We start from the raw sequence: 25,448 nt of genomic DNA on the forward strand, positions 1-25,448 counted from the left end.
ACTCAGCCATACAATCTGCATAAGACTGTTTTGCATTGAAGAGCAGTTTTCAATTTGAATTAGTCAGAAAATTTCTTGCCATCTCTTATTTCCTATGAAAATATAGTTTATATTGGTTGAAACATTGTATTGATTGAAAGGTTAGTCGACAGTGAACCATATGAACAATTTTTAACACATAATTTTCTTTCACTGACCTTTTATTATTACCTGATAAATAAAACCAAATATGCATTCATTCATTCACTTGTTCACTCGTTCAACGAACACCTAGAAGATAGAGTATTATGTTTCATTTAATTTTCTTTGTAATATTAATGATCTGCCTAACTTTTTTCTATTTTTTATAACATTATGTGAGAACTCATTCAAAAATATCTTTAACACGTTTCCCTCTACCTTTCCATCAAACTACTTTAAATTTGTCCAATTATTTTTGCAAATTAAAAGAAATCCTTAAAATGCTTGTATTTCAACATTGGCAATTCAGTTCATATTTCTATATTGGTCACATTTTGCATTGGTACCACTATTTTAAATCTTATAATAATCAGACCACTTTAAATACATAATTTTGTAGGTAGTGACAATTTGTTTTATTTATCCAGAAGAGGGGCTTTAACACCTGTTAGTTCAAGTGAGCTGACACATTTAAGGCCTCTTTCACTCCATTTAATGGTTGCATCTGACTGGAGCAAGAATGATGGCAAAGATCTTGACCTTGAAACAGTGGTTGAATTAAAGGATTCAAGTGGATGATAGAAGTTGTGGCCGGGTTGAAGTGAGGGCCAAACAATGTGGGGATAAATGCTGCAGGGGGCAGGGGCTGAAGTGTTATGTGAGATGGGTGGCAGGGAGCAGCAGTGACCAAGTGCAGGGGATGACCCGCTAAGAAAGTGGGGTGTGCAGGGATGATGGTTGGAGTCAGAGTTGAAAATGAGAATGGATTAAAATGTGGCTGGGAAAGAGGATGCAGATGAGCTATAGGGAGGTGACTGCTGTGGGCATTTATGGAAGCAGAAACAAAATGCTGCAGGAACGTGTGGTGGATGGTGGTGAGAGAAGCCTGCTGGTGACCTGGAACTGTCTGTATAGCAGAGGCTGGAGAGAAGGCAGTGGGCCCTGCAGCAGGCACAACTCGCAGATGCTTTGATAGGAGCTGTTTCTGCATATGCTGCTGGGCTTGTAGCTGTAGGAGCTTATATTTATCTATTTCATCAGGTGAAAATGTTATGGGCTGTTGAATTAATGGGGGAGAGAGAGATTTATGACACACTTCTAAGTCATCTGCTACTTTGTCATGCTTCTGCATAGTTCTGTCATAGTAAGAGTTTATATTCCCCTCTACCTGATTCATATGCATGCTTACATCCTGTAAGTCTAGATTTATTTGGTCCTCTTTGGTCTCTGTTGAATCAGTAACACCAGTATATCTATTAGATGAGAAAGCACCAGGGAAATCTTTTGGTACTGGGTCACAGCTTTGAATAAAAGGTTGGACTTCACTAATTAATGACTCTGATTGTTCTTTTGTTGTTGGATACTTTTTCACGTTTGGTAACTGAGACTCTGCTACTACGTGAATTATACCGTTAGAAAGATGATCATCACAATCAGTGTCTACTAAAACAGTAAAATCATTTGTCTGGGAATTTTTGACTTTGTCTTTGTCAATAGTTCTTTGCATTGCACTACCTTTATCCTTTCTTCTTCTACTTGTGTTCTGTAGTTTTTCAGACAAAGGCAATGCATGTCTGTTACAGCCTGGTGGTGTCAATTGCACCGTGCATGGGATTTGTGAAGGAGCCTCCGATTCATTTTTACAGCTGTTTGAAGAGACCTCAAAATGAGTTGATTGTTCCTGACATTTCTTGGCTTGTACTCTTTCTAAAAGACCTTTGGCTGTCAGGGGAGTCCTGTCTCCTTCTACAGTGTTCAACTCTGTGGTTTCTGAAGGGCTGCTTGAACAGTTCTTTAGAAGACAGCTGATATTCCCAGAGTTACATTGCATGGGTTTTACTTTTTCCAGATCACAAATATGAGGGCTGTCCAAAGACTGTTGACTTCTTTCACTTTTATTTAAGTAATACATTTTGTCTCTTGAGTAAGAGCCCAATCTGCTGTGCTGAGGTCCCTGGCAATTAGGTGGATTTTCACTGTTTCCAGCACAAGAAAACCGTGAGCTAGAATCACAACGGGTGATTCTCTTGGATTTTGACCCTGAAAATTGTTGATTTTTGCCCAGTTTATATTTTTCTCTGCAGTGACCATAACCATGTTTTGAATATTTTTCATTTTTAACTGACTCCCACAACTTGCAGCCCCTGTCACTCTGGGTTTCAGACTGTGGGCAGTCACTCTTTGCTAGCTCATCAGATAAGAAGACACAGCTGTGCTTTCGGCGTTTCCGTTTGTGCCTTTCGACTGAGTTGTGTTCTCTTTCACAAAAATAGAGCAAGTTACCTCTACCATGACTACTGGACCTATGCTTTGAACAAGTACTTCTCAAGCTGGATGTACTGCCAGGGGATGTGTCTGAAGGGCTAGAACATGTATTCAGAGACACCTTTGGAGAACTTCTCTTGTAACTTGCTTTTCCACATCCAGAAACCCTGCTGGTCATACTGATGTGGTTACTATTCAAAATTACATTGAAGTCCTTCCCATGGTCACTGTGGCCCCCTACTGTGTAAGGACTAGAATTCCAAGTGAATTTATTCCCATCTTCAAAATCCAAATGAGGATCACAGGAAATCAGTTTATGTTTTTTAGTCCTGGAGATATAAGGAGAAAAAGATAGGCCCTCATTTGCATCATTTAGAATTGCCCTTTGACAGCTTTGCCAATGGGCCCTTGAAGGTTCCTTAAGTTCATTATCACTATTATTATTCTTTCTTACACAATTCTTTAGAGACATATCAAGGTAAGCAGGCACTTCAGGATTTTTCATTTCCAAATCACTTGCACTAAAATTATGTTCACTCGCACTGGGCTCAGAATTGTTGTAGCCCAAATTATATTTTCTCTGGAAATTTTCCCAATCTGGATTAGCTAACATCATCTTTGGTTTCAGAGACGGATTATCTTCTTGGATCAGTTTTTGTTGGTCTTTAATTAAACCTGAGACTTGGTTTTCCATTGTAGTCTTCATTTCTGAGGGCTCTTTCAGCAATTCTGTTTTTAAGTCCTCTGGATAATGGCCATCCTTTGTGTTTCGAGAAAGCTTAAAATCAAAATATAATGGGTTGCAGCCATAAGAGATACAGGGCTCTGTTTTTGTAAAGAGAAGCAGTTCTGTAGGCCATTGGAGAGTGGTATGGCCATCCTTGCTTTGTACGTGGAGATAAGGCAGTGGTTTGGACTTCACATCACGGGGATATGCCTCTCTCACAAGACTTTGTACATTTCTGCTAACTCTTTCTATTTTATCTAATGATTTTTCTTTCTTCTCCTTTCTGGAGTTGGGATTCAGATGAACTGTACTGCTTTGTTCACTTGGCTCTATTGATGGAAGCTCATCCAAACATTCAAATATCCTGGCATCACTGTGCTTGTAAATGTTTGGTGGGCTGGAGGAAACATTTGCTTGGCATGAGTGATTATTGAGGTTTTCTGAAGTGTTCCTCACTGTATTTCTAGTTTCTTTTGCTCTGCTGGAAGGAGTAAAATCCACATCTGAAAGATGAATGTTAGATTTACTGAATGAAGCATGAATGCCAATCGAATCTTCTAGTGTTTCATCAACAGAGTCATTTTTGTCTTGCAAAATTTCAGAACTTACGGAGAAGGTATTGTGTAAAATACTTTCCAGATGGCTTGATAAGATGTTTCTATCTTTCTCCTTAGTGAGGTGTGTATCTTCATTTGCAAACCTGCAGCGCATGCATTTCTCTGTGGCTTGTTTTGTTTTATAGACGGGTGACTTGTTACAGTCGTGGGTTTCTTCTGTGTTCTCACTGAAAACTGATGCTGAAGATTCTAATTTTAGATGCACTTTTTTGGAAAAAGAAAATGACACTCCTGTCCTGTGATTTGCATTGCTAAGATTTGAGGGTGTTTGTGGTACCTGATTTCCAAACAAACATCTGTCCGTTTGTAACTGGTGTTGATTTGGTGTGGTGGACTGCTGTTTATCAGAAATGCTTCTGGAGAGATTCTTTCCTTTAAGGAGAAGAGCACTCTTCATGCACGATACCTTTCTGCCACTCTTAACTGGGAAAATTCCTTGCTGGAGTTGCTTTTCTATAGCTACCCTGGGGGCTTTGTATGCTGGTCCATTTCCAGAAACACTGTAAATAGAATAAATATTTAAATGATTAAGACATCAGATTTGAAATCTTACCTATATGTGAACATTTTATAGTGTTTGATGATGGGTTCTGAAACTATTTATTAACTATGTCTATTGTAATGTAACAATTTCACTATGCTTATATAACTCAGTATATCTATGGTTTATAGTGGCTATTTCTAAAATGCATCTCAAGTGGATTCTTTTGAAATTAGCAAAAAGCAATAGCAGGTGAATATCTTATGCTAGTGCTGCAAAAGAAAATAAAGTATCGCATTTACATCGCATTATGTCCTCCAGAACCTACTAATTCTTTGGAATACAGATTTAACATTATTTTGCAAAGAGTTCTCCAATCAGTGCCTTCACCTAAATAGGAAATAAAATGGAATTAAAAGTCACTTCCAAAGCATAAACTTATCTCTTTTATTTGCTTTTTTGTTTAAAGTTCTAGCATTCTATAATTTTTGTTTCCTCAGTCTTAAAATTCTTTCATGTTTGTTTCCTTTTGAAACAGGATGTTTAGTTCTTTATTTATGATTTGTCATTAATTTGATCAATTATAAGAAAGTAATACACATTTACATGCCATCTCAATATCTTCAATTAGTCTGAAATCCTTTTTTTAGCTTCTTACTCACCAAAATATTTTTCTTCTATCTTTTTTTTGCATATATGTTTTATCTTTTAACAGATCTTTAAAGATTATTCATTCTATTGAGCTTAACTAGTAATTCAGTCAGAAAACTGGAAAGAGCCATACATACAAGAGATGAAACTCTTCAGATTAAAATTGCCTCTAATGTTCTATCTATGAAACCCCTATGACAAAACAAATCTTATTGGAGGGAAAGCAATACAAATCACATCATTTTGAGTTGGCTTTCTTTTCCTTTTTCTTGCTTTGAGCTGGTTTGCTTTGAGTTGCTTTGCGTGTTTGCTTTGAGTTGGCTTTCTTTTCCTTATTTTCATATTCTTGGATGTGTTTTGTCGGCCTTTTTCTATTTTCAAATTTTACTTCATTTTTATGCAGTCATTTATTGCTTGAGTAAACAGTACTAAAACAACTGATATCTTTTCCATATGTAGCTTAAATTCTAATGGGGAGGAGTCCTTTCCTAGCCCTCCATCTGAGAAATTCTTATTGCCTTTACTTAACTATTCAGCCAACTGTCATAGAACTCTGGTGTCATATTCCTTTTGTCCACCAAATTTCATGTACATTGCTTCACTGTCTTTATATGTTTACTATTACAGAGACATATTTAATTAGCCTCCTTTCATTCGTATTGAAACAGATCTGCTCATGTATTTATATGGTTTTGTAAATTTTCCTTTTTATTTATATATAATGTATTTTGTTATATTTATTACACACAACAAATTTTGTATATATATATATATATATATATATATATATACACATAAGTGTTATATATATATATAACACTACCAGGCCATATTTACAAATTGATCTCTTTTGGTTAATTTTTGCCAGTATTTCTGGGCACTTTCAATTCAACTTTCTTCAGCTCAGATACATTTTCTTCTCTGACGTCTCTGATTATTTCTTCTTCCCTGTCCTAGTTTCTTATCCTAGAATTTATAAGTTAAATTTATTTGCTCTCATGAATATATCTTTCAGTCTTACTACTTATATTCGTACTCTAGTATTTTTAGTCTTTTGTTCTGGTTCAGAAAAAAAATTTTGTTTTTAATTTCCGTTTTATGGATTCAACATTTTACAGTGACCAATATGTTGTTTACTATACCCATACAAATTTTAATTTACAAACAACAATTTTAGCCACCAGTCCTTCATAATTTCAGATTGTCCTCTCGCCATGAACTAATAATGTCTGTAGCTTTAGAGCTGTAGTGCGCCTTTGAATCTTGTGGAAAACTAATTTCAGAAAAAATTTTAAAGCGTCTGCTCCTTACAGTAACTATTTCATAATGAAAGCTTTTCTCTTATTCATCACATTAATCTTCTTTTTTGAATCATGTTTTACATTCTTTAGAGAGGGTGTTTAGGTATATTTAATATGAGAAATGGAAATACTCTAAGATGGTATACAAATTACTGGATATTTCTTTCAAACATAAAGAGAAATAGGAAGCATAGAGGTTTACTATAGTTATTGGTCTTTTGAAAAGGTGCCTGTAGCCTGTGGATAGAAGGATGAGGTTTAGAAATATCTGCAGCACTGAATTTTGCCTCAGTGCCAAAAAGATTCTTTTCCATATTTTCCATTACTTTGGAGTAAGTAGGAGTAATACATCTGCATTAAGTTACCTTCTCTAGCAACTTCAATCTGATATTATCTGTGCTACACTTAGCAAAAATTATTTCAAAAGTCTGGTGTATGTATATCATCACTCTACCCCTTCTGATTCCATTATGATGCAGATATTTGACTATTTTTATATTCCATTTTTTCCTTAATAATATAATATTTTTGCTTATTATTCTGGCAGAGTTTTGTGCATTTGCTTGCTTTATGTTAGTCTAAACATTCTTTCCTGTATTGCTGTTTCCTTCTACCATTCATCTTTCTAATATGTGTAAGCTTCTTCCTTTTATATTCTTTCAAATATTTTTAAACCTCTTTGCTCTTATTGTTTTTGTATTACATTTTGCTCTCCTTTTCCTTATTCTTGTTCTCACTTTACAGTTCAATATACACTTATGATTATATTTTGTCACAAGCTTAACATTTTATCCTCATTATTAATATTTTATACCTCTTATTTTTATGCTTTAAACTTTTATCTCATTGCTTTGAAAACTTTAATTGCCCCTATCTTAATTTTTTTTTTATTTTTGGCCACACTGCAAGGCATGGGGGATCTTAGCTCCCTGACCAGGAATCAAACCCAAGCCCCCTGCATCGGAAGTGAAAAGTCTTAACCACTGGACCGCCAGGGAAGGCCCTACCCCTATTTTAAATATAATTTACTTTTATTATTTTTTAAAATCCTAGTTTTCTATCTTTGTGGTATTTAAAATTCTATTATTTTAATTCAAGTTTATGCCTTATGACATAGTTAAAGGCTTAATCTTTATAGTCATACCCTCATTTATGATTTCACTGTCTCCTCTAGAACATTTAGTTTATTTCTGTATTTTTTACATAATTATTTTTATTTATAATTTTAAAATGACATTAGTCAGCCCTTTAGTTCTTATTAATGGATTGTCCACTCTGATAGTTCCCCCCAACTTCTAGTTCTTGGTAACTCAGCATATGCACAATTTAATTCTCTCCTGTTCAAGAAGTACATTTTCCAAACAGGAAACAAAGCACATGAAAATAACATGATTTCTTTAAGTGATGTAATTTCCTAATGTCCCACATTATCCAGCTCTTATGTAAAGACCTTTATATTCTCAGAATCAATGGTTCTACAGTTTTTAAAATTTGAAAAAATGTCCATATCAAGATGCACTATACTTAGACTTACACATAGTAGAAGTTTGCAAACAGAGTGAATCTCTCCCCTCCCCTAATAAAAGAACTAGTTTTGCTGAGGAACCATGTTGGGTTGATCTACCCAAGAGCTGACCAAGGTTGACTGCCCTTTTCAAGATCCATTAACAGTTTTCTGCCATCATTTTTTTCATCAGTCTGATTCAAATATTCTTACTACCAGTAAATTCACCTCTCTTCTCCACAGGGCCATGGAAGAACCTTCTTGTTATCTGTAGCATCTTACTCAGAAGCCCTCTTTATGAGAATAAAGGACAAAGGTTTTCCAGGGAAGAAGCAACCCAGGTGATTTTTTTTTCACTTGTCAATTCAGTTGCCAAAATGAAAATATTTAATAATGCTATTAAGTGACTTCCCTTAGGCCATGAGGCTACTTAATCAGAGAGAACAATTGCCTGGAGTGCAGATGGAAGGTAATAGAAAAAGAATGAAGTAATTTGCCTAGTTCCAAGTTATGTATCTGGAAAGCTGAATACCCATCATTTCCCTAACAATATGATCAGATTGGGACTTAGAGAGCCTACCTACTCTATAGAGGATATGGCTAGGTTTGTGTCTGTTTAATTGATAAGATTTTAAAAGGGCAGTTCAACCCCAGTAGAGTATATCTGTTAATTTCTTTTACTTTGGAAGACACTTCATGGGTAGATCTACAGACTTAGAACTTCTAAATGAAAGCATCATCACCATCACTATCATCATCAAGGCTCCTCTGATCCTTTGTCTATTTCTTCCAAAAGAAAATACAGAATCAGTAAGGAGAAATGTCAAAGTGTGACAACTTGCATAGTAACAGATAAACCGAAATTACATTAAGGCTACTCAGATTTTTTGTTGTGTGGCCTTAAAGAACCTATCTAAAGTGTGTATATCTATAGCAAGCCTTGTCTTATTTTTTCAGTTTTTTTGGTACCTCATAATTAATCACCCGGGAATTAAATATCTTCCCTCAATTTTCTCCTGCATGCCACCTAATAACCATTAGACTTTTCCTTCTAAGTCCTGTTTTGACAAGGGCTGTCTGATATCTTATTGACAATGTGTTTGAATAACATATTTTAAGATCTTCATTGTGTTGGCAAGTAAAAAGTTCAGTACCAGATATCTGTCCTGTTTCTACGATCATATGCTCCCTAAGAACATGCATTTTTGTATTAACCTCACCTCTGGGCACATGGTCTTCCAACCTTTATTTTTTCTTTATACCAAATTTCTCATTTATTTTTAATATGATTATATTTTCTTATATTTTTATAGGCAAATTAAATTACTCTAAGACAGTGGTGCAAATACATGAATATTTGAAGGCTGAATACTGTGTCTTTACTCATAATTGATCCTAAAAAAAGTAAATATTTTCTTAAAAGTAAATATGAGGTCTAATATTTTATGCTAATATAATTGAGTTGTTCACTCCCAAGCTTATTGTATATCGTTTTTCTTTTTCTTTTTTTATAAATTTATTTATTTACTTTTGGCTACTTTGGGCCTTTGTTGCATGTGGGCTTTTCTCTAGTTGCGGCAAGCAGGGACTACTCTTTGTTGTGGTGGGCAGGCTTCTCATTGCGGTGGCTTCTCCTGTTGCACAGCATGGGCTCTAGGCAAATGGGCTTCAGTAGTTGTGGCACGCAGGCTCAGTAGTTGTGGCTCACGGGCTTCGTTATTCTGCAGCATGTGGGATCTCCCTGGACCAGGGCTCGAATCCGTGTCCCCTGCATTGGCAGGCAGATTCTTAACCACTGCACCACCAGGGAAGTCCTGTATATTGTTTTTCATTTAAACAATAGGAGTTTAAATTCTGGCACAGAGCTATACGTGTTACAATTCACCAGAATGCTGTCAACTACATTAATTAGCTACATTAGTGTTCTACATTATGATTCATATGAACACAAATCACAATTTGCAAATGTAATTGAGTTCCAGGTAACAGTCTTCTCACTTCAAAACGTTCAGCAGTTCTAAGCTCATGTAAAACTTCTATTTTTCAGCTACAAGAATGTATTAGTATAATGCTTGTTATAATTGTCAACTTAAACGGCACTGTGTGGTAAATTTAACTGCATTAATTACATCTTGTTTGTCATCCAGACAATGATAGTGCCATTTATTCTAGTTTCAGGTGTGTGCAGAAGAATGCACAGATTTAGTTCCTCCCCAAAAAGATGCATTGCTATTTATGGTTTTCAAAATTAATATTACAAAACTCAAAATAATTAGAAAGAGATATATAGATCCATATAAATCACCTGGATAGAATAAATGCTAGTATATTAGAATCATTCTTGGATCATTTCATTAAAGAACACATTAACAGTATTGGGAAAGAAAAAACCCAGATGTCAAAGTCATTAATTTATAGACTTTTAACTATTAGGAACATTTGCCTTCAGATAAATCTGTTGATTAATTATAATTTGTTTACATTGCTATAGTGAACCAAGTAAATTTATCACTGAAATTTCCCCAGAAGTTGAAGAGAGTTTTGAACCATCTTAGGCACCTTTAATTCTTACCATTCAGACTGTTGCCTTAACTCAGCCAGCTGATGAAGTCGCTTAAGTGCTTTTTCTTGTTTCTTTTCATCTTTCCATGACTTGGAAGCTACATTTCTAGCAAATTCACGTTGCTTTAATTCTTTCAGTCTCTGTGGACAAAAGAAGACAAACAGAAAGGACACTATGAATAAGTAATATATCTTTTTCCACCCAAAAACTTCCTTTTTAAACTTTGTCCTGGGCACAAAGGTGAATTTTTGGATAGGGAGAGTAAAAGCAACTTCTCCATCAATTCTATTCTCTGCTCCAAGATACATTTAGTTGTCAACTGGGTTATTTATCAAAGCTTGTCACAGTCACTGCAGAAATGTGCTGCAATGTTGGACCCCAGTCCTGACAAGGACCACCCTGGGTATGTATTTGCAATCATCTCTGTGCCTGTGAAAACATAAATGGGGAAAATGTGCAATATATAAATGTGTATAAAGGGAGAGGAAGTTATGGGATGCACTTTCCTCCATGCACTGTCTCCAGCCCTCTCACTTATAAAACATATTTACTCTCATTCCTGAAAATTGGTGTGATTAAATACACTGGGTGAAATGAGCTTGTTTCAGTAAAGAACATCTGTTATTGTGAAAAGATTTAGTTCAAAGTTCTAAATGCAATTCTTAACTCATTTTTTTTCTGGTGGAGATATTTATCCAATTCAAATTTCTGTATTATATCCAGAAGGAAAAAAATGGGTCAGGGATTTAAACTCAGGATAGAGGCTTGGCCTTGCTTGATTTAAATTTAGTTCCTACTTCTTTTAATTAATCTTTTCTGTAAAACAACTGGCTTACATGAAGATTGGATGTTACTCATTACCTGTTCAGATTTCTACTTCAGAATCTGTCACTAAGCTCACCTAATGATATTGAACAAATTGAGAAACAGCCACAATCAAATGAGCATCTTGAAGTTTGGGTCTTAATCCTGATTTAAGAGTATGTTTGAAGATTAGCCTTTCTTAACCCATATAAAGTGACTTTAAACGACCTGAAATCTGTGTCCGTTTAATCTGCTTTTATTTCCCAAATCAAGTATAAAAACATGTTTTCCAGGAATGACAAAAACTACATAGCTATCAAGTGAGATAATAACTTTGTAGTAGACTATCCCCTCCCCCACCCATAGAACAAGTGCCAAGACCTTTAACAATCATTAGATTCCTTCTTGAAAGGGAACATACTCAGGGGAGATGATAGCCAAATAACTGCTTCCAGGCTAAGTATTTAAGGAAGGAGGCAGAGTATTCTTTCAGAGAGAGAATATTCTGAGCACAAAGAACAAGCGTTTCACAGAACTAGAAACAGCCACAGGGAGAAGAGTAGTATCAACCTGAACTCAGTTTTTGACAAAAGCTTCAGAGCCTTTTAAAAACCAGACGTTTTCAAAAAATAAAATTATGGCCCATGTGTTGTCAGAAAAAAAAAAAAAAAGGATCAACAATTCTCTAGAGCTGATAACAGCACAGGGTCTAAACCTTAAAGGATAGCCTTGGTCAGAAGACAGAAAGGCTTATAAAAATTTGCATTTCTACTACCCTTCTACTCACACTTCCTCAGCCCCCATGTGCACAATCATCTAGTTCTTGGGGTTAAGGCTAATCTTATGAGTAAAGACCTTTTGGAAATCATGCAACATAATTTAGGAGCCCACAGAGAATGTAGTTCAACTGCATCAAAGAAAGACCATGGTTACTTTGGTAAAGAGGAGAGGGATTTTTTTTTTTAACTCTCAGTTACTTTTGAACATAAAATACTCTACAATATATTTATTTAATATTTGATATTACTAGTATATAAAACCTGAACCACCTAGGAGAGGAAGCTGATTCATTTACTCACAATATCTGATACTTGAATCTCATTATTGGAATCCTGTTTGAAACTTCCAGGTATACCTGTTTCTTTCATTAGCCTTTCAGATTCCAATACTGTACTCCTATATCTGAGTTACAGAAATGATTGAGAATTTGGTCTCATTCATCCAACAGCAAATACTGTTAACTCCTACTAGGTACTAGGGATATAGAAATGTACAAATCAACTATTTTTCCCTCAAGGGAGACAGACAAATGAACAGATACTTTTATAAGATAGTATTGAGTTTCTTAACAGGAGTGGACACAGATGCTTTGGAAGCACACAGGAAAAGTTAAGATAGATTGGGGGGTGGGATGGAGCATTGCTGTGTTGAGGAAGTCAGCAAAGTTAAAATACTTTTAAGGAACACAGAAAACTGGAAGAAGACCTCTAGCCACAGTCTTGGCTTGGCCCATGCCGAGTGCTCAAGACTATGCAGAGGAATCCCCCCAGAGATCTGCAGAGGGAGCCCTTCAAAATTTCACCATACTGATCAGCAGTGCATGTGTGTGAGGCAAATATTCCAGGCCAAGAAAAGAACCACCCGCAATAACTAAAGGAAACAATGCCTGGCATTCATATAGAACCAGGAAGAGTGCCTGTTCTTACCAACAAAATTAGAAAAGCTCTTGGGACATTGAGTAGAGAATTCAGGGAGTCTTCCTTCACTAAAGAAAAATTAGCCATAGATTGAACACTATTTTACATTTGCCTAACAAATGATTTTCATCATTTTATCAAGAAGTAAAAGTATCAATTTGATTCCAAGTAACATAACTGCATTTCAGAACCAAATCCAAGAATATTTAAAAAATACAAAAATTCACAAACAAGGGAAAATTAATGACATCCAACATACAATCAAAGATTTTTAGACATGCAAAGAAGTGCCAAAACACAGCCAAAAATGAGGAAGTCAACCAACTAAAACCAATACAGAACTGACACAGATGATAAAATTGGCAGAACACTGCATTAAGACAGTTATAACTGTATACCATATATTCAAAAAGTAGAAAAGACACAGTGGACAATTGCGTGATTGGAGTCTCTGAAGAAAGGGGAGGGAATATTTGCAAATATAATGGGTGAAAATATTCCAAATTTTCTGAAAACTCTAAATCCACAGATTCCCACCCCCACCCCCACCCAAAACCTCAAGCGCAAGTAACATGAAGACAACTACACCAAGGCTCAACATAATCAAACTTTTCAAAACCAGGAAAAATTTTAAAAGCATCCAGAGAGAAAAGATATATTTCTGTACAGAAGAATAAATACTAGGATGGCAGAAGAATTCTCATTGGAAAAAGGCAATTGAGAATACAATGGAGCAACAACTTGAAATTTCTGAAAGAAAATTTAAAACTATTCAAAATAAAATTCTATACCCAGTGAAAATATCCTTTTAAAAAAAAGGTGAAACAGAGATGATTTCAAACATTAAAAGCTGAAAGAATTTAACAGCAGCACACCCACATGATAAGAAATAAAGAATATCACTGAAGAAAAGGAAAATATTAACAGGTAGATATATGTGTCTACAAAAAAGAATGAACACCAGAAATAGTAACTATAATGATGAATAAGACATATTCTTTATTATTTGAACATATCTGGACTGTTTAACAAAAAGACAATAGCTATGTTTTTTGGTGTTTATAAAAAATTTATAAATAAAATATTTGACAATGATAGCTTAAAGCCCAAGAGAGGAGAAATGATATATAATATTGATAGGCCTTATTCTATGCATGAAATAATATAATAACAATTGAAGGCAGACTGTGATAAGTTAAAGAAATATACTATATATCCTACAGCAACCATTTAAATAACAAAACAATGTGTTTCAGCCAATAGGACACCAAAGAAGATAAAAGAAAATAATTAAATTTACTCAATCCGAAAGAAAGCATAAAAAAGTAAAAAGGAAATTAAAATAGATGGGACAATTATAAAACAAATAGCAATACCACAAAATCTAAATATATTGCTAACCAAATTAAATGTAAATGGTCTAAACACTGGAATTAAGAGGTACAGAATGACAGTTTCAATTAAAAAAAAAAGCAAGATCAACTATACATTGACTATAAAAACAAACTTCAAAATAAAGACATGATGAGTTAAAAGAAAAAAATGTAAAGAGATATATCATGTCAACACTAGTCAAAAAAAGATGGAGGGGAGAACCCTCAAGATGGTGGAGGAGTAAGACATAGAGATCACCTTCCTCCCCACAAATACATCAAAAATACATCTACATGTGGAACAACTCCTACGAAACACCAACTGAACGCTGGCAGAAGACCTCAGACTTCCTAAAAGGCAAGAAACTCCCCACGTACCTAGGTAGAGTAAAAGAAAAAAGAAAAAACAGAGACAAAAGAATAGGGATGGGACCTGCCCCTCTCAGAGGGAGCTGTGAAGGAGGAAAATTTTCCACACACTAGGAAAGTTTGGCAGAGATGGGGGTGGGCAGGGGGGAAGCTTCAGAGCTACAGAGGAGAGCACAGCAACAGGGGTGCAGAGGGCAAAGCAGAGAGATTCCTGCATAGAGGATCGCTGTTGACCAGCACCCACCAGTCTGAGAGGCTTGTCTGCTCACCCACTGAGGTGAGTGCGGGCTGGGAGCTAAGGTTCGGAATCCAGAGGTCAGATCCCAGGGAGAGGACTGGGGTTGGCTGCATGAACACAGCCTGAAGGGGGGTAGTGAACCAAAGCTAGCTGGAACGGAGACCGGGAAAAAGTCTGGAACTGCCTAAGAGACGAGAGACCATTGTTTCTGCGTGTGCGAGGAAAGGGGATTCAGAGCACCGCCTAAATGAGCTCCAGAGATGGGCGTAAGCCACAGCTATCAGCGCGGACAGCAGAGATGGGCATGAAATGCAAAGGCTGCTGCTGCAGCCACCAAGAAGCCTGTGTGCAAGCACAGGTCACTATCCACACCTCCCCTTCTGGGAGCCTGTGCAGCCCACCACTGCCAGGGTCCCGTGACCCAGGGACAACTTCCCTAGGAGAACACACGTGTGCCTCAGGCTGTTGCAACGTCATGCAGGCCTCTGCCGCTGCAGGCTCGCCTTGCATTCCATACCCCTCCCTCCCCCTGACCTGAGTGAGCCAGAGCCCCCTAATCAGCCACTTCTTTAACACCCTCCTGTCTGGGTGAAGAACAGATGCAACAGGGGGACCTATATGCAGAGGCAGGGCCAAATCCAAAGCTGAACGCTGGGAGCTGTGCGAACAAAGAAGAGAAAAAGAAATCTCTCCAAGCAGCCTCAGGAGCAGTGGATTAGGGCTCCACAATCAACTTGATGTACCCTGCATCTGTGGAATACCTGAATAGATGACGAATCATCCCAAAATTGAGGCGGTGGACTTAGGAAGCAACTGTAGACTTGGGGTTTGCTTTCTGCATCTAATCTGTTTCTGGTTTTATTTTTATCTTAGTTTAGTACTTAGAACTTATCATCATTGGTGGATTTATTTATTGATTTGGTTGCTCTCTTTCTTTTTTTAAATATATATATAATTTTTTCTTTTTCCCTTTTTGTGAGTGTGTGTATGTGTATGCTTATCTGTGTGATTTTGTGCATATAGGTTGCTTTTACCATTTGTCCTAGGGTTCTGTCTGTCTGTTTTTTTTTTTTTTTTCCTTTTTCTACTATGCATTTTAGTGCTTGTTACCCTTGGTGGTTTTCTTTATTGGTTTGGTAACTCTCTTCTTTCTTTCTTATTTCTATATTACTTTTTTAGATTTAATAATTTTTTTTTATTTTAATAACTTTAAATATTTTATTTTTTTCTTTCTTTCTATTTTTACCCCCCTTTTCTTCTGAGCTGTGTGAATGACAGGGTCTTTGTGCTCTGGCCAGGTGTGAGGCATGAGCATCTTAGATGGGACAGCCGAGCTCAGGACACTGGACCACCAGATACCTCCCAGCTACATGGAATATCAATCAGTGAGAGTGCTCCCAGTGATCGTCGTCTCGATGCTAACACCCAGCTACACTCAATGACCAGCACGCTCCAGTGCTGGACACCCCATGCCAAAAAACTAGAAAGACAGGAACACAACCCTACCCATTAGCAGAAAGGCTGCCTAAAATCAAAATAAGTTCACAGACATGCCAAAGCACACCACCAGGCACAGTCCTCCCCACCAGAAAGACAAGGTCCAGACTCATCTACCAGAACACAGGTACCAGTCCGCTCCACCAGGAAGCCTACACACCCACTGAACCAACCTTACCCACTGGGAGCAGACACGAAAAACAATGGGAACTATGAACCTGCAGCCTGCATAAAGGAGACCCCAAACACAGTAAGTTATGCAAAATGAGAAGAGAGAGAAATACACAGCACATGAAGGAGCAAGGTAAAAACCCACCAGACCAAACAAATGAAGAGGAAACAGTCAGTCTACCTGAAAAATAATTCAGAGTAATGACAGTAAAGATGATCCAAAATCTTGGAAACAGAATGGAGAAAATACAAGAAACGTTTAACAAGGACCTAGAAGAACTAAAGAGCAAACAAACAATGATGAACAACAAAATAAATGAAATTAAAAATTATCTGGAAGGAAACAACAGCAGAATAACTGAGGCAGAGGAATGGATAGGTGACGTAGAAGATAAAATAGTAGAAATAACTACCACGGAGCAGAATAAAGAAAAAAGAAAGACAAGAATTGAGGACAGGCTCAGATGTCTGGGACAACACTAAATGCACCAACATTCGAATTATAGGTGTCCCAAAAGAAGAAGAGAAAAAGAAAGGGACTGAGAAAATATTTGAAGAGACTATAGTTGAAAATTACCCTAATATGGGAAAGGAAATAGTCAATTAAATCCAGGAAGCACAGAGAGTCCCATGCAGGATAAATCCAAGGGGAAACACACCAAGACACATATTAATCAAACTATCAAAAATTAAATACAAAGAAAAAATATTAAAAGCAGCAAGAGAAAAGCAACAAATAACATACAAGGGAATCCCCATAAGGTTAACAGCTAACCTTTCAGCAGAAACTCTGTAAGCCAGAAGGGACTGGCAGGACATATTTAAAGTGATGAAAGGGAAAAAATTACAAACAAGATTACTCAACCCAGCAAGGATCTCATTCAGATTCCATGGAGAAAGTAAAATCTTTACATACAAGCAAAAGCTAAGAGAATTCAGCACCATCAAATTCAGCACCATCAAACCAACTTTAAAACAAATGCTAAAGGCAAGAAACACAAGAGGCAAGAAACACAAGAGAAGGCAAGAAACACAAGAGAAGGAAAAGACCTACAATAACAAAACCAAAACAATTAAGAAAATGGTAATAGAAACAAACATATCAATAACTACCTTAAATGTAAATGTATTAAATGCTCCAACCAAAAGACATAGACTGGCTGAATGGATACAAAAAAAAGACCTGTATATATGCTGTCTACAAGAGACCCACTTCAGACCTAGGGACACATACAGACTGAAAGTAAGGGGATGGAAAAAGATATTCCATGCAAATGGAAATCAAAATAAAGCTGGAGTAGCAATTGTCATATCAGACAAAATAGACTTTAAAATAAAGACTAATACAAGAGACAAAAAAGGACACTACATAATAATCAAGGGATCAATCCAAGAAGATATAACAATTGAAATATTTCTGCACCCAACATAGAAGCACCTCAATACACAAGGCAAATGTTAACAGCCATAAAAGGGGAAATCGACAGTAACACAATCATAGTAGGGGACTTTAACACCCCAATTTCACCAATGGACAGATCATCCATAATGAAAATAAAGAAAGAAACACAAGCTTTAAATGATACATTAAATAAAATGGACTTAATTGATATTTATGGGACATTCTATCCAAAAACAACAGAATACACTTTCTTCTCAAGTGCTCATGGAACATTCTCAAGGATAGATCATATCTTGGATCACAAATCAAGCCTTGGGAAATTTAAGAAAACTGAAATTGTATCAAGTATCTTTTGTGACCACAACGCTATGAGACTACATACCAATTACAGGAAAAAATCTATAAAAAATACAAACACATGGACGCTAAACAACACACTACTAAATAACCAAGAGATCACTGAAGAAATCAAGGAGGAAATAAAAAAATACCTAGAAACAAATGACAATGAAAACATGATGACCTAAAACCTATGGGATGCAGCAAAAGCAGTTCTAAGAAGTAAGTTTATAGCAATATAATACTACCTTTAGAAACAAGAAAAATCTCAAATAAACAACCTAATCTTACACCTAAAGCATTTAGAGAAAGAATAACAAAAAAACCCCAAAGTTAGCAGAAGGAAAGAAATCATAATGATCAGATAAGAAATAAAAGAAAAAGAAATAAAGGAAACAAGAGCAAAGATCAATAAAACTAAATGCTGGTTCTTTGTGAAGATAAATAAAATTGATAAACCATTAGCCAGACTCATCAAGAAACAAAGGGAGAAGACTCATAATAATAGAACTGGAAATAAAAAAGGAGAAGTAACAACTGACACTGCAGAAATACAAAGGATCATGAGAGATTACTACAAGCAACTGTATGCCAATAACATCAACAACCTGGAAGAAATGAACAAATTCTTAGAAAAGCATAACCTTCTGAGACTGAACTAGGAAGAAACAGAAAATATAAACTGACCGATCACAATCACTGAAATTGAGACTGTGATTAAAAATCATCCGACAAACAAAAGCCCAGGACCAGATAGCTTCAAAGGCGAATTCTATCAAACGTTTAAAGAAGAGTGAACACCTATCCTCAAACTCTTCCAAAATATAGCAGAGGGAGGAACACTCCCAAACTCATTCTATGAGGCCACCATCACCCTGACACAAAAACCAGACAATGATGTCACAAGAAAAGAAAACTACAGGTCAATATCAATGATGAACATAGATGCGAAAATTCTCACCAAAATACTAGCAAACAGAATCCAACAGTACATTAAAATGATCATACACTATGATCAAGTGAGGTTTATCCCAGGAATGCAAGGATTCTTCAATATATGTAAATCAATGAATGTGCTGCACCATATTAAAAAACTGAAGGAGAAAATCCATGATCATCTCAATAGATGCAGAAAAAGCTTTCAACAAAATTCAACATCCAGTTATGATAAAAACCCTCCAGAAAGTAGGCATAGAGGGAACTTACCTCAACCTAATAAAGGCCATATATGACAAACCCACAGCCAACATTGTTCTCAATGGTGAAACACTGAAACCATTTCTACTAAGATCAGGAACAAGACAAGGCTGCCAATCTCACCGCTATTATTCAACATAGTTTTGGAAGTCTTAGCCACAGCAATCAGAGAAGAAAAAGAAATAAAAGGAATCCAAATTGGAAAAGAGGAAGTAAAACTGTCACTGTTTGCAGATGACATGATAGTACATATAGAGAATCCTAAAGATGCTACCAGAAAACTACTAGAGCTAATCAATGAATTTGGTAAAGTAGCAGGATACAAAATTAATGCACAGAAATCTCTTGCATTCCTATACACTAATGTTGAAAAATCTGAAAGGGAAATTAAGGAAATACTCCAATTTACCACGGCAACAAAAAGAATAAAATATGTAGGAATAAAGCTACCTAAGGAGACAAAAGACCTGTGTGCAGAAAACTGTAAGACACTGAAAAAAACATTTAGAGATGATACAAACAGATGAAGAGATATACCATGTTCTTGGGTTGGAAGAACCAACATTGTGAGAATGACTATACTATCCAAAGCAACCTACAGATTCAATGTAATCCCTATCAAACTACCAATGGCATTTTTCACAGAACTAGAACAAAAAATTTCACATTTGTATGCAAACACAAAAGATCCCGAAAAGCCAAATCAATCTTGAGAAAGAAAAACAGAGCTGGAGGAATCAGGCTCCCAGACTTCAGACTATACTACAAAGCTACAGTAATCAAGACAGTATGGTACTGACACAAAAACAGAAATATAGATCAATGGAATAGGATAGAAATCCCAGAGATAAATCCACACACATATGGTCACCTGATCTTTGATAAAGGAGGCAAGAATATACAATGGAGATAAGATAGCCTGTTCAAAATTGATGCTGGGAAAACTGGACAGCTACATGTAAAAGAATGAAATTAGAACACGCCCTAACACCTACACAACAATAAACTCATAATGGATTAAAGACCTAAATGTATGGCCAGACACTATAAAACTCTTAGAGGAAAACATAGGCGAACACCCTATGACATAAATCACAGCAAGATCCTTTTTGACCCACCTCCTAGAGAAATGGAAATAAAAACAAAAATAAACAAATAGGACCTAATTAAACTTAAAAGCTTTTGCACAGCAAAGGAAACCATAAACAAGGTGAAAAGACAGCCCTCAGAATTGGAGAAAATATTTGCAAATGAAGCAACTGACAAAGCATTAATCTCCAAAATATACAAGCAGTTCATGCAGCCAGCTCAATATCAAATAAACAAACAACCAATACAAAAATGTGCGGTAGACCTAAACAGACATTTCTCCATAGAAGATATACAGATTGCCAACATACACATGAAAGGATGCTCAACATCACTAATCATTAGAGAAAAGCAAATCAAAACTACAATGAGGTATCACCTCATACCAGTCATAATGGCCATCATCAAAAAATCTACAAACAATAAATGCTGGAGAGGGTGTGGAGAAAATGGAACCCTCTTGCACTTTTGTTAGGAATGTAAATTCATACAGCCACTATGGAGAACAGCATGGATGTCCCTTAAAAAACCAAAAATAGAACTACCATATGACCCAGCAATCCCAGTACTGGGCATACACCCTGAGAAAACCATAATTCAAAAAGAGTCATGTACCACAGTGTTCACTGCAGCTCTATTTACAATAGCCAGGACATGGAACAACCTGTGTCCATCGACAGATGAATGGATAAAGAAGATGTGGCACATATATACAATGGAATATTACTCAGCCATAAAAGGAAATGAAACTGAGTTATCTGTAGTGAGATGGATGGACCTAGAGTCTGTCATATAGAGTGAAGTAAGTCAGAAAGAGAAAAACAAATACCATATACTAACACATATATATGGAATCTAAAAAAGAAAAAAAATTTTTTTCTGAAGAACCTAGGAGCAGGACAGGAATTAAGAGGCAGACATAGAGAATGGATTTGAGGACACGGGGAGGGGGAAGGGTAAGCTAGGACAAAGTGAAAGAGTGGTATGGACTTATATACACTACCAAGTTTAAAATAGATAGCTAGTGGGAAGCACTAGGCACGTAGTGCTACGTGCCTTTGCCCAGGCACGTAGCACAGGGAGATCAGCTAGGTACTTTGTGTGCACCTAGAGGGGTGGGATAGAGACGGTGGGAGGGAGATACAAAAGGGAAGAGATATGGAGATATATATATATACGTATAGCTGATTCACTTTGTTATACAGCAGAAACTAACACACCATGTAAAGCAATTTTACTCCAATAAATATGTCAAAAAAAAAAAAAAGATGGAGGGGCTCTATCACTATGAAACAGAATAGATTTTAAAGCAAAGATATATTGCTAGGAATAAGAAAGTGTATTTCATCATACGATGAAGTAAATTAATCAGGTTAACAAATAAGCCTAAATGTTTATGCACCTAATAACACAGCTTCAAAATACACAAAGAAAAAATGGATAAAACTACAAGGAGAAAAGTTAAATCCACAATTATTATAATAGGAGTTTTCAACGCCCCTCCACAAAACTACAACAAAATGTTAATTGCAAATCCAATATTTCTGTAACAGGTTACTTCAAGGGGACCATGCCTGTTATAAAAGACCCTTCCAGGAGCTGATTTGTCTAATGAAATGAGGACTGTTTGATACTGGATAGTTAAAGAGGATTTCCAAGAATCCAGAGGTCAAATTTTGCCAGGAAGTTCAGATTTTCCCAAGTTTCTATTTTTTTCCCCTTTTCTGATAAAAATTAATTTATTTAAGCAATGGCACATTATAATTATCAGTAATATTACTCAATTTAAAGAATGAAAACATTTGGACAAAAACAAGTTTCTTGTGGGTATATAGTAGGTCAGCTCTTAATGAGATCAGATCCAGACAAGGAAAAACTGCTCCCTCACACATTTACAAAGAAATACAGAAGCTCAGTTATAAGTTGCATAGCTGTAGGAACTCAGAGTGAATGCGTTAGAGCAGGTGAGAGTTTGAAACTCACTGTGAGGGGAAGTAAGGAAGACAGAAAGCAGCACCTAACAATACAGGGACTAAAACAGTCTCTGGTTTCCAGAGGGGTTTGGATGGTAGCCAACATCCTGTAGGGGTTAAGACAACGATTCTGAAATCAGACCTGCATTTGTATCTTGTCTATGTCACTCACTAGTGTAATAGGGAAGAACAAATTTGACTCCATATTGGATCCTTTTACTTATTTTTTTGGCCACACTGCAGCATGTGGGTTCTTAGTTCCCTGAACAGGGATTGATCCCCTGCCCACAGCAGTGAAAGCCCAAGTCTTAACCACTGGACCGCCGAAATTCCTCCCATTTCTTTTACTTTAACCTTTGTATTCTATTGTGTTTGCTACAAGTTAATCACTAAAGGGATGTTGCCTATAGCTTAAAATATCAAATGACCCATCTCCAGGAATCCTGCCTCCCATGCTTGAGCGTCAAGCTAAAATACCTTTGTTTAAGCTCACAGGAAACATCCTGACCAGGCCCACTTGTGAATGGCTGCAGGAAAGAAGAAATTAACACATCCCTTCCAGAGTCTGGCAGGAGCCAGGAGATATCTGCAACAACTTATCACCTTTTTAACTTTACCTCCTCACCTCCCGCCTCTTTGTTCTGTAAAAAAAAACTAGCACCCAAACCCGGGCAAGATCGTTGTTTGGGACTCTAGACCACTATCTTCTGGTCTGCTGGCTTTTCAAATAAAGTCACTATTCCTTGTCCCAACAATTCTTGATTTATTGACCTGTTCATGGGGCGAGCAGTACAAGCTTGGATTCGGTAACACTAGCTCTGCTACTTTAAGAAAGTTACTCAGTCTTCCCTAAATTCATTTACATTTGTAATTTGGCAAACTATCAGGATTTACCTTGTAGAGTTCTTGGGATTATTATTTGAGTTGGGAAAGGTAAAACACCTGCTATACAGCACCTGCTATACAGCAAATGCTCAATGAATATGAGCTATTATCAATTTACAAGTAAGATTAACAGTTACATTTTATGGAACCGAACAAGGAACAGGATGAACAAGAAGCCCGTGATTTAATTGGCAATGGGGAGCCATTAAGAGCATTTGACTCATTCTTATTGAAAACGGAATGTTTGATTAGTTTTCATCTGGAGGGTTTTACAAGATCTGTGGGTGGAGCCTTCTCTAAAGGAAAGGACAGAAAAAGGAAGCATGTTGGGTATATTCCTCACCCTTGTCTTGAATAATTTATAATGGTTAAGGGAAATATTTGTAATTTTGGGGAATCTAAGATCATATGTCACTACTGAAGAAAATAATAAATTTTGGATTAAAGCATGATTTGTTGTCAAACTTTTCTTTGATAAAGTTTATTTGAAGCTTGCTGTTGGGTATTAATATTATCCAAAACAGAACTCAATCAGGAAATAGGGTAAAAGACTAGACATCTAGTATTTTCTAGAGGGAAATAGGGACATCTAGTTCATGTCCTTGTATTTGTAAAAGGGATTTAGGGGAAATGGCAAAGCAGATGGTCTTCATGGTCCTGAATGCAGGGTAACTGACATGATCTTTGCCCAGGTCAGAAGCAATGCGATAAAGGACTGTCGCAGAGGTCAAGGTAAAGAAGGAAAAGTAGTTCTCACGTATCTTCTGCAGCTTTCACAATGCTTTTTATTCTCTCTCAGCAACAAGCGAAATAAGGCTTATGGAAATATACTGGCTTAAATACATTTATGAAATATGTAGGACTTAATTTTTTTTCTCAGGTTCATTTTAAAAGCGCAAATTAAGCAATCTTTATTTCCCTACCTGCCAAAAAGAATGCTTGGCACCTGCATTGCAAGTGGAATTCAGCTATGAATAAAGAGGCAAATTGATCAGGGCAGGGAGTCTCCATGTGTTTTGAATAGCAATACTCCCAATATTATTGCTTCCCAGTCAGAACAAGCCTGCGAACAGCATCCCACTCCAGTAACCATTCTCGTTCACCTTCACTGAAGCAGAACACACATGTGAAATGAATTTATGCAAGCGTATCTATCTGCTTTTTCCTCTCTGAAACAGAATAAATCTTTCCATCGCTGGACTTTCCTCCATAGATCCCAGGGCACTTTGCAGGCATTAATGTCTTTTCTTCACAGCAGAGCAAAACCCGAGTGCAAAAGGTCAAAATGATTACCCTCATTTTAGAGATGAAGAAACAAACATATAGAAGGTTGAATGACTTGATCCACATCAAAGAAGAGGCCAAGAAAAGAACTGTGACTTGAAAACAGGATGTCTAATGTTCATTAGCATATGGAAAACTCAGAACAATGTATGTAAAAGTCTAGAAATTGACAATAGTTCCATTTTATGAAATTACAAGTCTATCCAGTTCTGAAGTATTGTTCATTGTTTCAAAATGTTTTGTACCAAAATGATTTCGAAGACATTTATAGATCATTAAACAATAATTGAGAACAGGAGTTGATATAATTTGAACAACAATATGATCAAGATATAAGAATTAAATTACATGAAAAGTATTATGTGTCAAAAGAATTCTCCATGTTGAAATGGGGCTTTCCTTATTTCCTGTTTTTTTCTGCATGCCATTATCTTTTCTGCGATCTGGTAGCTGTACAAACACAGACACTGAAACAACCTAAAATATTTTTTTTAAGTCTCCCATTGTAGAAGCTGCAGTTCAGGCTACTGACCAGGCAGAGGTGCCTAGAATGAATGCATCTGAGTATAATCTCTAGATGGGATTCCCTGCTCCAAGGACCAATCGTGCCACAAGCAAGCTAAGAATGGCTGAGAAGAAATGAACCTGGGGCTGATACTCTGTCCCCATCCTCTTCTTTACAAGTGCTAAGTTAAATACTTCACAACAGGATCTGAAGGATTCTTCCTATACATTCTGGAATATGAATTCCTAGTCTCTAAATCTAATTGCTGGTGGTCAGCCAACTGTGCTTTGACAGTCAGGACCTGGAGATGCCTTATTGGGCTCATTTTTGGGCTCT

The 25,448-nt window shown here is 36.5% G+C and overlaps 1 protein-coding gene across 1 annotated transcript in view; it reads right to left on the bottom strand.

The window, feature by feature from the left end:
• Positions 1-628: 628 nt before the first annotated feature.
• ZNF804B (zinc finger protein 804B) overlaps positions 629-25,448 on the bottom strand; it is a 497,359-nt gene continuing 472,539 nt past the window's right edge. Inside the window, exons 3-4 of the mRNA XM_060019907.1 lie at positions 10,299-10,429; positions 629-4,289 (exon numbers count right to left, since the gene is read on the bottom strand). Of these exons, the coding sequence (XP_059875890.1) occupies positions 629-4,289; positions 10,299-10,429 (3,792 nt within the window). The remainder of the gene's footprint in view (positions 4,290-10,298; positions 10,430-25,448) is intronic.

Source organism: Delphinus delphis, chromosome 9, assembly GCF_949987515.2.
Source record: "Delphinus delphis chromosome 9, mDelDel1.2, whole genome shotgun sequence".
NCBI classification, from domain to species: domain Eukaryota; kingdom Metazoa; phylum Chordata; class Mammalia; order Artiodactyla; family Delphinidae; genus Delphinus; species Delphinus delphis.